The sequence below is a fragment of the Procambarus clarkii genome, chromosome 74 (assembly GCF_040958095.1).
Source record: "Procambarus clarkii isolate CNS0578487 chromosome 74, FALCON_Pclarkii_2.0, whole genome shotgun sequence".
Taxonomy (NCBI): Eukaryota; Metazoa; Arthropoda; class Malacostraca; order Decapoda; family Cambaridae; genus Procambarus; species Procambarus clarkii.
In genome coordinates, this window is record NC_091223.1 from 14627712 (window position 1) to 14645059 (window position 17348).

Genomic DNA, 17348 nt, shown 5'->3' on the forward strand with positions numbered 1-17348 from the left:
GCTGTTTACGAGCATGAAAACGTCACAATCTACGGTCATTATTGTTATGTAAACAACCTCGTAGTGCTTCGGGGCTCATAAACTGTTTAATATGTCACCCCTTTGCTTGTCGGCTTGCTTGGTTCCTTGCTTGGGTGCTTGCCTACATGCATGTAAGGTTGTCTGTTCGTTAGTCTGCTTGGTACCTTCCCTACCTGCTTGTGAGGCTACCTTCTGCTCCGTCAGTTTCTCCCTCGCCTCCCTGTCATGTGTGTGTGACATATTTCGCAACTACACATCATGTGACGTAGTAGAGCACAGCGTGCGCATGCGTGGCAGACATTTGTCTTGTATCTTACAGTAGTCAGCGAGGTGCTGTATGTCTGTCTGTGGCGCGGTGCTGTATGTCTGGGTACAGTGGCGAGGTGCTGTATGTCTGGGTACAGTGAAGAGGTGCTGTATGTCTGGGTACAGTGACGAGGTCGGGTAGTTAGGCTTTGTAGCCCAAGGTTAGGATAAGGATACATTACTCAGACGAATGTCAAATTTGCACCGAGAAAGATTAAGCCACCCAAGAGGTGGCACGGGCATGAGTAACTCGTAAGATCGGGTAGAAGATGTTGATATGTTGAAGAGGGGGAGAGGGGTAGCGAAGAGGGGCAGTACCTACAGGTGATGAAGGGAGGTAGAAGAGAGGGTAAGATCCCTTCCCTCCCTCAGGGGGAAAGAGGGCGGCTGGCGAGGGAGGGAAGGGAGGAATGGGTAGGGGAAGGGGTTAGGAGGAGAGTGTCGAGAGGTGATCGTGAACCCCGGGAGCCACCGGTGACGACTAGGTGAAGGTGAGTCCAGTGTCAGGGTCCACCTTGCATTCTCTTCCACTCACCCTAAACCCTTCCCACCCCATCTCTCTTTTTATCTTTCTTCTGCCTCTCTGTGTCTAGATGTTTATATATATATTAGATTTTTATTGTCATTATAGCTAAAGATTACGTACATTGATTATATACACTGAATAGGCCTACTCAGTACAGATAATCATAATTAGTTATTATAGATATTTCATAATATTTTAATTCTAAATTATCCCATTTACCGATTATACAGTAATTAGTAATGATAGACTAAAGAATTTGGACAATTACTCCATATATAATGATAATTATCAAGGATTATTAGTGAATTATACAGTACGTTATACTGATTATATATGCTGACAATCACAGATTATATATCATTGATAACTAATATACCGGGTACTTAATAAATGTAATTATTAAACAATGATTTTATAATTATTTATCACAAGGTGAATCCAATGGATTTAAAACCGGTTTTCATCAACGCGTAGCCAACCGCTCATCGGAATGGCCGTACCACCACCACTTGTTAACTGGGGGCTTTTAAAGGCTCTCACGCAAAGGAAATGGTGCAGATAATTCTGCCTTCTTCCACGTAATTGAGCTGTTAAGTCGTTGAGGGAGTGTAATTACCTGAACGCTCGAAGTAAGGCAAGATTCGCCCAGTTAGGTTTCCAGATTTGGCCTTACCTTGAAGCAGCCAGATGGATAGGCTGCGGCCTCAAAGCCGATGAACCCAAGCAACCCACCTATCCTATCGAGGCTGATGGATAGAAAATGTTAATATTACGGTGTGTTTACTAATGGGTTGACATATTTTAACAGATCAATCGTTTCCGTGAAGAAAAAACAGTCGCAATCCGCTGTTGTTGTTGTTGCTCTTGGCGGACACAAAGTCGCTGGAAGTGCATTTTTCCATGTCACAGGTTTCCTTACACCTGATGACTCTGTTTACCTACAGTAGCAGTAAATAGGTACCATTGAGCTAGTTGACTGTTGTGAGTTGACCCAAGATAGGCGTTGTGAGGGTACAAAACCATAATTACAACAATATTAGCTGGTAGAAACTTGACAGAAGAGGATAGGTAAACACTCAAGATGTGTTAAATTATCTTCTGCAGTACTTTGTTGTCAAGGTTAACTGGTGTGTGTGTGAGGCATCGCCCTCACGCGCCACTTGCAAGACACCTGTACTCTTAACTCACACCTCTGGCGGTTACTCAAGTGTAATGTTGTCGTAAGAGATATTGGGCCTTAGTGCTAACGTCACTGGAATGGCGTAAAACAATAGATAATAACTCAATGTGCCAATGTTGACATGAGCGTAGTGTGCCCTTGAATATTGGCGGAAAAAAATAGTGCGCATATTGTGGGTGTGAGCGTACGAGGGTGGCAAATGCTTGGGGAAGGGGTAAGGGAAGGGGAAGACGCAGGAGGGGGGGAGTAAGAAGGGGGGCGAGAGGCACCAAGACACCTCCACACACCGTGACGTAGCCCCCCCCCCTCTCTCCCCCATCACCCCCCCAAACAGGTTCCGGCCACTCACCACAACAACTTTCTGCTATCCACTCAGGAGTCATAGAATATTAACTTTTTTTACCCTGTCAGTAATACAGACGTTGTTTATTCGTGACAAAACACTTAAACAGAATTCGTTGATTCTTCAATCTCGAACATATTTCCTAGGTGATGTCAGATAACAAGGAAAGAAATAAAACATAGGGCACACATTACCTTAAGTTATAGAAAGGAACATCTTAACTCAATAACCTCATGAATATGTAGGTGAGACAAGGGACAGGGGAAGCAGACATCTAGCATTCTGGACTTGATTTTCAAACAGAATGAGAACAGTGAGAACTTATATTATAAAACCCCATTAGGCGCCAGTGACCATAGAGTCTGGGTAGACAAACCTCATGGGTGTAGGGAAAGGCGAATTGCACGAAAAGAAAAACTAGCCTATCTCGTTAATGGAAAAATAAAAAAATGAGAGCCCAAGAAAGGGCAGACTATACAAAAAAATAAGAATTAAGGCTTTTAGCAATAAAATACAAAATTCCATTGTGTATTGACAGCTAAACCGGAACAAATGGCAAGAGAGTAGGTAGCTACAATGGAGAGATTTACAAATATTGAGGCAACAGGAAAGGCGGTAGTGAGGCAACTAGAAGTATTAAATAAAACGAAGATTGTAGGGCCAGATAACTTATCACTACTGATATTGAAAGAAGCTACACAGACCTTCAGTAAACCTCTAACATTAATTTTAAAAATTGTCCAACACCTGGAAAACAACAAATGTGGTGCACTATAAAGAAACAAGACAGGAAAGAGCTAAATTTCTGACCAGTGTTAATTAAGGATAAGATTTATAGAGCAATAACACAGTTGATGGGAAGGGAATCATGTCTACCGAAGCTGCTTGCCTTCTGACAAACTGACAACAATGAACAGGAAACCTTAGAATTAAGGAACAAGCACGGCAGCAAGCCTGTTGGTCTATACTTGATATACGACCAGTAAGAAAATTTAATGAAGTAGACGAAGAGGAAGTAAAAAAGACCGGTAAAGCGATAGTTTCGCTTCATGCAGGACGGCGTTCTGCATAATAGGATAGATTCAGGTCAGGAGTCTCGCATTAGACAACCAGTGGCTGGAAAGGCAGGGGTCCAAGTGGTGACGTTTGATCTTACACACACACACACACGACAGAAGAGTTCGGAGGGGACATGATCACCACATAGAAGATTCTCAAGGGAACTGGTATGGTAGATAAAGATAAATTATTTAACACAAGGGACACACGCACTAGGAGACACAGGTGAAAATTGAGTTAGAAAGAATTTTGTTAGTGTCAGAATGGGTGACAAATGGAATGCTTTAGGAAGTGATGTGGTGGAGGCAGACTTCATATACAGTTTCAAATGTACATATGATAGAGCCCAATAGGCTCAGGAACCTGTACACCTGTTGATTGGCAGTTGAGAGGCGGAGCCAGAGCTCAACCCCTGCAAGCACAACTAGGCGAGTACACACACAAAAAAAAAACCAGCTAAATTGTCATCACAATCGCTGGTCAACATACTTCAGCCACGTTATTGTGACTCATCACCTGCATAGTGTGTATAGTTTTTAAAGTGATTATTCCAACATACATACCTTAAACCTTCCCTCGATGATGGGTGGCCTGGCGTAAGGTATGCCAAGGAAAGTGGTGACATTGAGAACATGTCGCTGTTGGTGTATGGGCTTGTTGGCCGGGCGCTCGTAGGGACGCACCCCGGGCTTGTCGTAGAGGTACACGTAGAAGCCCTGAACCTTACCACTGTCCGTAGTCACGAACACCTCCGCTAGGGGCAAGTTGTGACCTGTGGTGGGGAAGAGGCAGAGATGGATTACAGCTATGTCCTAGTTGATTTAAAATGTAAAGAAATAGTGGATTATGATAGAAAAGAAACGGGTGAAAAGGAGGAAACTCCACCTCCATTTAAAATTGATCCAAATATCACAGTAACAAGGTTATCGCGAATAACCGAACTTAAAACAACAGCATATGAGTTTGATTGTGTTAATCGCAGAAGCAGCCTAATTATCTAAGAGTAGTAATAATTCAGTAGGCGAGGTAGTATTATGTCTATTACTGCTATTAATTATACAACTACTACCTTCCTCTATACAACTACAAATATTTATAATACTACAGTACTGTATTTATATTATTATTGCTGCTGCTATGGTTACTGCTAGCAGCAGCAGCAGTGAAGGCGGCGGCAGCTGCTAATATTTTAAGTAGAATATACATTCTGCCTCGTACTATCTTCCTCTCTTAATCCTCATAATTTTTGCATCATCAGCAAAGATTAAGATGAACGAGTCTATTCCCTCTGGGAGATCATTTACATATATTAGAAACGGTATAGGTCCACTAACCTAGACTAGCTGTTAAGAGTTTGAATACATGCCTTGCAGTTACAGTACAAAGTAAGAAGTGTATTTTATTGACCTTGATTTGCCGGTTGATGTGCGGAAAGCAAGGTAATAACGTTATCTCGAACGCGCATGAATTGTTGTGTTGATTTAGGGGCGACGACGATCGTGGGATCGGATGCGCCCCGGCTGCCCGATACCGGGAAATAGCGGAGGGATGGGGTCCCTATAGTCTCTTCAGGCCATAGACCCTACAAACTTCTTAGGCCACAAATTTTACAGTCTCTTCAGGCCACGGACATGACAGATGAAGCGGAAGGTATGACGAAGGATGTCATGACGGACGTCTTCGTCTCTGAACGTGCATGAATGCAGGAGTGTTTGGGAGGGGTATGGGAGGGAAGTACAAGGGAGGGGGGAAGGTGAGGGAGGCAGGGGAATCAGTTTGGTGCAGCACGTTTCCTGACGTCATGTCAAAGCGGTCGATTGGGTCTCGTGGCGACCACTTTGTGTTGTGTCAAGGGAACACGTCTTCCTCACCACCTGCTATCTTGCGGTTGATTGACAAGGACTGCCTTCGCCACAAATGGAAGATAACGTCAGTTATTGCCTTCATTTGTCGAGTTTCTCCGCGAAGTAGAGCGGTGGTGGTTGCTGTTTGACCGGTGCTAGCCACTGCCTGCTACCTAATACCCCTCCGTACCTAATACCAGCATATACCTTGCACAAAACATTATTAACCCAATAACTTTAAATATGTATGGTATACAGTATATTTTTGTCATGCGATGACACCATACTATATTTTTCATCTACAGATTACCAGAGCCATATGAAGGGAATGCACCTCCAACTCATACTGAACTCTGCGCACACGGTCAAAAATCTATATTTGAAAAAGCGTATAATTCACTCGTGACTAGCTGAGAACGGGATGTGTTACACAATCCACCCGGAAGGTTACCCTGGGTTCACACGCATATTTGTCAATAAGGAGTATAATTTAATAAGTGGTTAATTGAGCTATCTTTTAATCTGTTCTTAGAATGCCATTAGGCAGCAGTAAAATAGGTACCTGAGTGTTAGTCAGCTGTCACGGGCTGCTTCCTGGGAGTGGAGGCCTGGTCGAGGACCGGGCCGCGGGACACTAAAGCCCCGAAATCATCTCAAGATAACCTCAAGAGGCGTTGTATCACGCAAAATTCACTGAAAATGTGAATGATAGCTAAGATTCCAATTGTCAGGACAACATATTTAGGTCGTGATGCTCTGCCAACTACTTTTTCAGAACTACGAGATACGGATTACGTGGGAGGTAACTTGAATCGAACCTCACATAGCTGGAAGACCGAAGAGTTAATCGGAGATTAACACATACAGTACAAAAATTCTCAGGGGAATTGATAGGGTAGATAAAGACATTATTGAACATGGGTGGTGCTCGCACAAGAGGACAAGATAAATTATACAAGAATTATCATATAATTAGCTTGGAACCGAAATATTTAGTCAATATTTCTTGTGTGTTTTCTAATAGGTTATTAAACTAGGCAAGCCTATCCACTTTGCCTATGAAGCATATATGTGGTGAATGTGTGTGAATAAGTGATGGTAAGGAGGGTGAAGATAGTGAAGATGATGGGGGGATGGTGATAACTATAGTCAGCGTGGTAAATAATAGTGAAAGGCAGGAAGGCGCTGCCGGCAACACAAATTGCTGGTGAGGGTGGCGATGATGTAAGGACACACGTTGAGGAAGTCTGGCCACAGAGCAGGATATTCACCTGTTTGTGATCTGTCGGCTGGACAGTGACTCCTGCCCAGCACACACACACACACACACACACACACACACACACACACACACACACACCAAAGCTCAACCCCCGCAAGCACAAATAGGTGAGTACACACTGCTGACTCCATACACTGTGGTGGAGGCTGACTCCATACACAGTTTTAAATGTAGAAATGATAGAGCCCAGTAGACTCAGGAATCTGTACACCAGTTGATTGACAGTCAAGAGGCGGGACCAAAGAGCCAAAGCCCAACCCCCGCAAGCACAATTAGGTGAGTACACACACACACACACAACGAATTCTATTTAAAAAATGAAAATAGGCAACAGCTTGCAACACTGAAATTAATGCAGCTGTAAATACACACTCCATATTGTAGGTTTGTAGTATTGGGCTCAAGGACTATTATTAACCTCTAGAGGGTTATTAAGATGACCACGACCAGCATGTATACTCTAGTCCTGAACATAGTACAGCAATAAAGCAAACTCATTGCATGCATACCGAGAACCAGGGTACACTTTCCCGGTATGTATGTATATTTTACCCTTCACACTGCATGAAGTGCTGTGTGTGTGTGTGTGTGTGTGTGTGTGTGTGTGTGTGTGTGTGTGTGTGTGTGTGTGTGTGTGTGTGTGTGTGTGTGTGTGTGTGTGTGTTTTAGGATTATTGTATAAATATTCTTATAGGCTACGATAACGTTAACTCTTTGAGAGATGACGTTCTTGAAACAAATAGTTTATATTAAATATGCATCAATTTGCTATCTCGCCATCCTAATATATGTTTCACCAGCATTAGTTTCACAGTTCTAACTGTAAACTTGAGGTTTCCTATGGTCGTAATACAGGTTCACTCCAGCAATAACTGTAATTATTTGTTGTCATGCATCATGGATTTTTGTTTAAAAATTCCTGACAAATGAAACTTCTAAATATAAATTGTAAGTGACCGGGCCTAAGGGACGTTGATCCTCGGTATCATCGACAGATATATTGTAGATTTACACAAGGAAAATATCACCATACTATGCTGATATTGTGACTTTCTTCATTAATATACTGTAATGTGACTCAACCATAAAGTGTACAATCCTTAATGAATCAAATTTTTGATGAGTTGATTGGAAATTGGAGCGAGCCTTGCTTTCCAGCCATGATTACCGTCGGCCGCAGTCGTCACCTTGGCCCACTGGGCGGCAGTTGTGCCCCAGCAGTGTGCCACGGGCTGGGCACGCTGCCAGCTCCTTCCTATAACTTGCTTACCCATGTTGGTGACTCAGCGTGTCCGCTACCCTCGGCCTTATCACCCGGAACCTTGATAAGAACCCTGCCCGAAACGCTATGCGTGTTTAGTGGCTTTACAAGAATGTAAAAACATCAGTGCTATGTACTCTCATAAACCCCAATGTCCCTTCTAGTATATATAAATAAATAAGTTCACAAGAATGTGGAGGTCGCCATTTCTCTCTCGGTCGTATGAGTTTAATGAGTGGTTCGAATACTTTTAATGTTCATCCCATTTTTTAAGGTTTCGGTAAATATTGTAGGAATACCGTTAGAATACAACGCTCAAACAGGAAATTCACAACTCGTGAAGTGAAAGGTAACTTCAAAAAAAATATTTGTATTCATTATTGGGGAATTTGCCACATTTCCTGGTTCACATCAAAATGTGAATACAATATATGGTCCACATATATTTCATTCACCTTAGGCACTAGGAGCCTTGAACACTGGACCGTTCTTGAAACAAATAGATAGAACAGTGCTATCCGCTCTGACATTCGCTCTCTTAACTGCTCTATTTATGAAATGTTACATCCACGGTAGTGTGGTAAACAGTTTACTATATATATATATATATATATATATATATATATATATATATATATATATATATATATATGACAGTGTCAGACCACGGAGGAAAATTGAAACAGGAATTTCCTTAAGTACTTTCATATATTAATACATCTTCAGAAGGAGTCTTCTGAAGATGTATTAATTTCTTATTTTCGTGATTTACACACACACACATTATCCCATATATATATATATATATATATATATATATATATATATATATATATATATATATATATATATATATATATATATATATATATATGTCGTACCTAGTAGCCAGAAAGCACTTCTCAGCCTACTATGCAAGGCCCGATTTGTCTAATAAGCCAAGTTTTCCTGAATTAATATATTTTCTCTATTTTTTTTCTTATGAAATGATAAAGCTACCCATTTCATTATGTATGAGATCGATTTTTTTTTATTGGAGTTAAAATTAACGTAGATATATGACCGAACCTAACCAACCCTACCTAACCTAACCTAACCTATCTTTATAGGTTAGGTTAGGTTAGGTAGCCGAAAAAGTTAGGTTAGGTTAGGTTAGGTAGGTTAGGTAGTCGAAAAACAATTAATTCATCAAAACTTGGCTTATTAGGCAAATCGGGCCTTGCATAGTAGGCTGAGAAGTGCGTTCTGGCTACTAGGTACGACATATATATATATATATATATATATATATATATATATATGTATATATATATATATATATATATATATATATATATATATATATACATACGTATGTGTATATATATATATATATATGTATATATATATATGTATATATATATATATATATATATATATATATACATACGTATGTGTATATATATATATATATATATATATATATATATATATATATGTATATATATATATGTATATATATATATATATATATATATATATATATATATATATATATATATATATATATATATATATATATATATATATATATACATACATACACATAAACGACCACAGTAAAATAGGAAAATAGTTTCAGTACTGTCACAATGTTCTCGAGGAGGCGTCTCACATACTAAAATTATTTTCCTATTTCCCTGTGGTAGCCTTTGTAGCCCTAACGGAAGGCCATGAGTAAATAATCTAGGCGCACAATAATCAAACGTAGCAGGATAAGGGTATATAATTTTGGTTTCTCATTTTACTTTCTCTTTGGATAGTTGTGTTGTGTACAAAGTATGCAGGGGTTGTTAATATGTAATAATATTCCAACCTAGAGAGCGCTGGTGTCTGAAAAAGTATCATCAATGGTTTGGCATCTCTTGTTTGAAAAGTTCTCGTTATCCCACCTGTCATTTTTCTCGCAGTTGTGACAGCTACTTTATTGAGTTCTTTACAAGGTCTTTCGACATGATTACTCCTAACTATTTTATACCTTTTTTTCTTTCTATAGTGTGATTTGGACTGCGTTTTATATGGTTTCTGTTTTGATATTATATTTTGTGCCGCAGCAGAGGGCTTGAAACTTATTTATCTTTGTTGAGCATCTGTTGAGCATTGGAAGACGGATCTACATCATTTCGGAGGTTTACTGTGCCCTCTATACTGTCTACTCTCATAAAAATCCTAGTATTATGTACAAAGGATAATACTTTGCTATAGTTTGCACCCTTGTCTAGAATGAGAAAAATACTGAGGCAAGCACAGTACTGTACACAGTACTCTATACTCTCATAAAAATCCTAGCATTATCTACAATGGATAATACTTTACATTAGTTTGTGCCCTTGTGTAGAATGCTGAAAATAGTAAGGCAAGAACAGTACCCTGGGGAACTGAGCTTTTCACGGTGGATGGTCCGGAGTTCACGTTACTGACTGCCCTATTAATAATACTCCTTGGGTTTTGTCCATTAGAAAATTAAAGATAACTTCCTAATTTGCCAAAAGCATATTTTGCTTGTCGTCCATGACACCTAGGACCATGTCAGAGTGGTCTAACAATTGTGAGAGGCAGGAGCATCCTGTTCTAAACCCCAATGCCCAGGTATAACTCCATGTGTTTGGAAGTTACCTTCAATTGCTTTAATATCGAACCATAGGCTGTCCAGTTTTTTTTTATAATTCTAGTCATTTAAAAGTGGCTATTGTATCTAAAGTCATAAATTATGTTCATATTGCATACTTGAGACGGCATCGTTATTCAACTGGCAACAAAAATCATGCATGGGAATTACTAAATAATTTTATCCACAAGTTTCTGTTAGGCTGGTCAACGGCCCACTAATTTTTTTTAGAGATAATTGCGAAAGATCTTGTGGTGTCTTACACGCAATAGCTGTAAACAGGATATTTGAATAGAAAACTGTTATCTTATACATATTAATATTATTATATATCATGGTTTTGTCCACCGTCGCGTCATGTGTTTCGGCTCCATTAGAGATTATTTACATTTAATCTAAGTAAAGCAGTTTGAGAAGAGCACTTTCAACACACCCTGTCCTCACGATTTGACTCTGCAAAAAAATACAATTTTTTAAGTTTGACGGATTGGTTGCTTCTCTTTAGCAATGTGGTGCTAACCCAAGCAAATCATTTATCAGTCATGTGTAAATTACATTTAATTTATATATAAATAGGGGAACGAATACAATACGAAATAAACTTTGCCTCTATTTTGAGAACAGATTTAGACAAAAATAGATCCTAAATTCATATCGGTTCTCTGCACATTTGTGTCATTGACTCTCTCAAATTCACGAAAACTGACTTGCATTTTACGCTTGCTTTCTTGCAGGCACTTTTTTGTTTCAACACGCAACAGCATCATCAAGTCGTAACGTAGTTTTTGCCCTTATTCTTTGCACTGATGACGGTTATAATTTCGTGAGCGAGAGGTAGAAATAGCCTAAGCTACTCTATCCTTTTGAGATGTACTTTATTTTCTCAAAAAACTCACTTGAACTTGAAGGGATTAAAATCATGCATTTCAGGCGGTTGGCTGAATAGGTTTTATTATGGCCAAACCATAATTTTAATTTATCAATAATCGTTTTAATCATTATCAGATCAGTGTTTTCAATCATCATTAGGTGATCGGAGTGGGACCTGCTCAAACATTTTCCTTCTCGCTCAAAAATAAAACAATATTGGTAAACTAAGAAAAGTCATAATTTTCTTAAGCTTATGTTGAGGTACACTCATTAGACACTGTCTTAAGAAGTGGTGGGAAACCGGACGCCCGGGGCTACAGAGGGTCCTTGCTCCCATTCTCCCTCGAGTTTTCCCGTGTGAGCTGTGCAATGGATTTATTAATCTTTGGAATAAGAATTCCCTGCTGTCAGTTCTACGCGATGACTTGGCAAGCTAGAAATCAATTCAATCCTGAATATTATTTTTTTTTTTATTCTGGGATTTAGGAATGATTCTGAATGCGATTTCGATATTTAGCACCTTGTATTCCCTAGAACACAATCTTGAAATAATTTTACATTCAGGTAACCAATTAGTACCGAGTGCATACGGGTGAACAATGAATGAATGCTGTCCAATCTCTCACCCTATCCATAGTTCGAACCTGGATCGTTCTCCCACGCCCTTCTGTTAGACTTCTTGAATCCGTTGGAATTACGTTATCAAACATTCAAGTTCAAAATGCTCACACTACCTGCTTATATAACTCAGCTTCATCAAATTGTTCGACTGTAGACCTGAATGAATAAATCAAATTAAGATAAAGTTACCCTTTAGGGAGAGGGGGGAGTGGGAACAGAAGAATAAAATTGGGGAGAAGAGCATAGTTAGTCAAAGATTAAGTGCAGTAAATTATAATTAGTTTAAACCAAAACCAATGTAAACTGCTTGGCATAAGGGACCTTAAGGGTTTCAAAACCCCTCTATCTGTGATCCTTCTGCCACAGCCCATTGAATGGGTATGAGGCTGTAATGAAATAAACGAAACCAAAACTGTAAATAGAGACGGGAGACATCTCCCGTCCACGAGGCTAACCATAGCCCGTGCTTCTTGCCCCGCTCCTGTGCCAGGTAAGTTACGGGCTGACCATAGCCCGTGCGACTTGGAACTTGTTCAGAGTAGCTGAATCTATAACAACAACATGTAAATAGACTGCTCATGCGGTGTGCAGGACAAACTTATCAATTGTGACACTAGCTCTCCACATATGTCAGTTGCTTAATTTTAGAAACTACTTGTGGTCGATCTCGAACCCATTGTTGATGTGACGACTTATATTGAATTTTGTAACTAGTTCATCAAGATTGTAACTTGCTTAGCTAAATGAATTGTGGGGTTCAGTCCCTGAGCCCATTATGTGCCTCTGTAACCCTTTCCACTACCGCCCACAAGATGGGTATGGGGTGCATAATAAATGAACTAAACTAACTCATGCACTAGTTAAATCCAGACGCACCCAGAGTCAAATTTAATATGTGTAAACATTCTATGTAAATAAAAGGACCTTGTCTATGGAACTCACTCCCTAACGAATTGAAAAGCTGTCCCAACTCTTGCCTTGACACAAAGATTATTAATGTGTATTTGTGTGGGTGATTAGATATGTATGTGTATGTATATGTATACGTATATATATGTGTACATGTATGTATGAGAGTGTGTACATGTGTATACAACATTAATAATTTTGTAACTAGCGTCAAAAAATTTTTATTTGCTTAGCTAAACGAACTAGAAGGTTCAGTTCCTGAACCGATTATGTGCCTCTGTAATCCTTTACACCACCGCCTACGGGATGGGTATGGGGTACATAAAGAAATTGAATGAATTATTCAAAAATAAAACCAAAAAGTACCTAATTTCATCTCCATAGTTTCCTACCTAGTGCTTTATACTCGCACTGTATCTAGTGCAACCCAATTCCCCAATATATGTACCTAAGCCATACAATCTTTACCTTTATCATCATTGCTATCACCTTATATCATGGTTGTTATATTGAGTGCATATTTTACTGCATTGTACTGTACCCTGAAATGATCCTCACATTGTGGTACAATAAACCAGTTGATAACCCTCAAATTTTCCTCTAATGTACCTACTAATCTTTGTCATTATTGTGTATTAATCTAATCTTTGCGTATTATGTCAACTTTTCTTACAATATACATGTAAAAATTTTTTTGTCAATTTTGCTCTAAATTACCTACTTAAAATTAACTGTTAGATTTTGGACCTGCCAGAAACGCTATGTGTGCCAGTGGCTTTACAAGAATGTAAAATCATCAATGCTATGTACCCTATTAACCCCAATGGATGTATATAAATTCTTGTATATAAATAAATATATTTAATTTTAATATAAAATATATTTAATTTTATATAAAATAAATATATAAAATATAAATCCAATTCTTGTATATAAATAAATAAAATAAATAAATAATGTAACTAGTTAATCAATACTTCAACATGCTTAGCTATACAAATATTATGTCTCTGAATCCTAACTTTTCAACTATCAATCAACTGGTGTACAGATTTCAAGTTTATTGGGCTCTATCATTTGAAACTGTGTACAAAGTCTGCCTCCAAATCACTGCCTAATGCATTCCATTTGTTAACTACTCTGACACTGAAAAAAATCTAATGTCTCTGGCTCATTTGAGTACTAAGTTTCCACCTGTGTCCCCTTGTTCGTGTTCCGCCCATGCTAAATAGTTTGTTTTTGTCTAGACTGTCAATTTCTGAAAATTTTGTAGGTGGTGATCATGTCTGCTAATTTGTCTTCCAGGGACGTGAGATTTAACTCCCGTTGCCTTTCCTCGTTACTTATGCCTCTCTAAGCATTGGGATTTGTCCGGTGGCATACCTCTGAATCTTCTCTAACGTTATCTAGGCGTGGGAGAGAAGACTGTAGTTATATGTGGTATGTGAGAGACTGCCATAGTTATGTGGTGGTTGTGAAGATTTGCGTGTGTGAAAGGACTGTTGTTGTAGACCTGCTTTGGTAAATTAACAGTGGGTTCAGTTTCTGATCACATTATGTGTCTAAATAATCACATTATTTATCACTGATCACATTATTTATCACATGTATGTGATAACTGTTTCCACCGACAACCACTGGACGGGTATGGGTTCTACCACTGCCCACTGGACGGGTATGAAATGCATAAATGACTAAAATTAAAAATATATATATGTATGTGATATCTGTAATTATATGAATATGTGATATGACTGGCCTATGGAGGTATAAGGACTGTGTTGTTGGTGTGTGTGGTGGGGCTGTGGGTGGGTGAGAACTGTACTGTGGTGGGGACTTTGGTCATGTGAGTGTGTGAAAAAACGCATTATGTTTATGTGTGCAATGTTTGCTGGTATGTGGGCGTGTCATGAGGGTTGTGGTTATGTCCTCACCTAGTTGTGCTTGCGGGGGTTGAGCTCTGGCTCTTTGGTCCCGCCTCTCAACCGTCAATCAACTGGTGTACAGATTCCTGAGCCTATTGGGCTCTATCATATCTACATTTGAAACTGTGTATGGAGTCAGCCTCCACTACTCTGACACTGAAAAAAGTTCTAACGTCCCTGTGGCACATTATATAGGTGTCACGAGGGATGTGGGTGTGTCAGAGAGGACATATTGGTGTGTATGAAAAGTGCTAAAAGCTGTTGGTATATATTGTTTAGCTTAAAGTACACTAGAGTTTAGTTTGTGAATACACTGTGACTAAACTATTTCCGCCAACGCCCACAGGATTTGATTTGATTGTTGCCGCCGAAGGCGGCTAGTTTATTGTGCACCCCATACTCATCCTGTGAGCGGTAGCGCAAAAGCATTACAGAGGGCACAAAAGGTCTTTATCAGACCTCGTCTTAGATTATTACATAAACAATTTCACAGGATGGGTAAGGCGTCCCGTGAGGGCCGCACCTGGCTTCTCTGAGGGCCGCTGTTCACCCTGGAGGTCAGGTCTCCAGCCGTCTAGGACGCCGAACTGGCCGTTGTTACGGGCGTCCCAAAGGCGGCCGTCGTAGCCCGGTCGCTCGCGGCCCCTGGCGTCGTAGCGACGGTTACCCAGGCGTCCGTCGGTATTATCTTCCCCGTAACGGAAACTGGGTTCCTGGAACTTGTTGTCGAAGCCCCGGACCCTGGAGGGGTCGTCGTAGCGGGTGTCGTAGCGACGGTCGGTGCCGTAGTAGGTGTCGCCGCTGTTGTATTGGGCACGCACCGACGCCGGGGTGGAGTAGGGCGGCCGCTGGTCCCGGCGAGAGTTGTAGTAATAGTAGTCTTCCTCCCGGTCATTGCGGAACTGACACTCGGTCACGCTCGCCATGCACCACAGTATCACCACACCTGCCACTACCCTCACACGTGACACATCTGCCACGACCCTCACACGTGACATGACCCCTCGTTGCTGCCCCCCGTAGGTGTGTAGAGGTTGCATGTGTGGCCGTCACCGCCCCGCGCACCACACACCTGCCACACACATGGTCAGACACACACTGCGGCCTCCCTCTCGCCGCCCCACCACCAGGTTTGAAGCCAGGTGTTTGTGCGTCAGTTCGCCCCATGTATTCGTGTTCATTTTATGGCGTCGGTTGTAGTCTCCAGCTTCATCAATTTGAACAAACAGTACTACTGCTAGCTTCCATATATTCACCTTATTGGTTATATATTAATATTATTAAATAAATTGTTTATATAGCTGTGTAAATTAAGAAAATGTTCTATAATTCCCCACCTGTCCGGCAGAGGCAGCACCCAACACGCAGGTAATCAAACCTTTAAGTTTGCCATATGATCACACATTATCTATTTTTCCCTTCAGCTAACTAATATTTCATTGTATAAACATGTGAAAAAGTTATTATCTGTAAAACCGCTATTATAATATGAATAAAATACAAATAATAGATTATAGTAGCCGTGTATTAAGGTATGATATAGGAAGAGATGTAGAGTAAGTGGTAACCCACTCTGGGGAGGGCTGCCAGGCTCTCGTTCCACTGTGGTATTAATTAATGGGTTTAACGACGGTCACAAAACGTACCTTTATATTTGCTTAGCTAAACGAGAAACGTACCTTTATATTTGCTAAGCTAAACGAACTAGAGGGTTCAGTTCCTGAACCGATTATGTGCCTCTGTAATCCTTTACACCACCGCCTACGGGATGGGTGTGGGGTGCATAATAAAGAAATTGAATTATTTACCTGTATTTACACACACACACACACTGTAACGTTCTGTAATCGTCAAGTATATTTGTCTTTAATTTTGTTCGCTTCAGACCCGTCCCAATAAATGTAGTGCAATGATTATTTATACACACACACATATATATATACTGTACAGTATATATATATATATATATATATATATATATATATATATATATATATATATATATATATATATATATATATATATATATATATATATATAGTATAGTATATATAATATATATATATAGCTCTTCCCATCGTCCTCAACCCCTCCCTCCTACCACTTAGCCCCAATACTGTATATCTCTCTATCCTACAATATTACTAATAGCATAATAATATTTACTTAAAAAAGACACCTATTTGATATTCCAAGAGTTAGACTTAATCAAACTAGGAATGCTCTACAAATCAAGGGACCCCAGAATGTGGAATGACCTTCCCAATTATGTCAAAGATTGTACCTCTCTCAACCAGTTTAAGATGAAAACTAAGTACTACCTAATTAACTCCATGTAACCTACCTTACTTCTAAATGTCAACCCATGTCTTACTATTTAAAAAACAAAATGCTGTTTGTTGACCAACTTGTATATTGGCTATTTTCTACCATGTTCCCCCCTTTTTTTTATCGTTTATTTTTTTTAATTCAACACAATTTATACTTTAAGCTCAATTACTATTAAGTTTTAGTCTGTTTTTTTCCCACCTCTCCTTGCCCGAAACGCTATGCG

At 39.7% G+C, this 17348-nt stretch overlaps 1 protein-coding gene across 2 annotated transcripts in view; it reads right to left on the bottom strand.

The window, feature by feature from the left end:
* The window catches only part of LOC123767345 (cholinesterase), a 42351-nt gene extending 26444 nt beyond the window's left edge, over positions 1–15907 (bottom strand). Inside the window, exons 1-2 of one of the 2 annotated variants that reach the window (XM_045756961.2) lie at positions 15318–15906; positions 3999–4207 (exon numbers count right to left, since the gene is read on the bottom strand). In XM_045756961.2, the coding sequence (XP_045612917.2) occupies positions 3999–4207; positions 15318–15834 (726 nt within the window). In that variant the 5' untranslated portion in view covers positions 15835–15906. Of the gene's footprint in view, positions 1–3998; positions 4208–15317 lie in introns of both variants that reach the window. The other variant, XM_045756962.2, reaches the window with a different exon arrangement.
* Positions 15908–17348: the final 1441 nt, after the last annotated feature.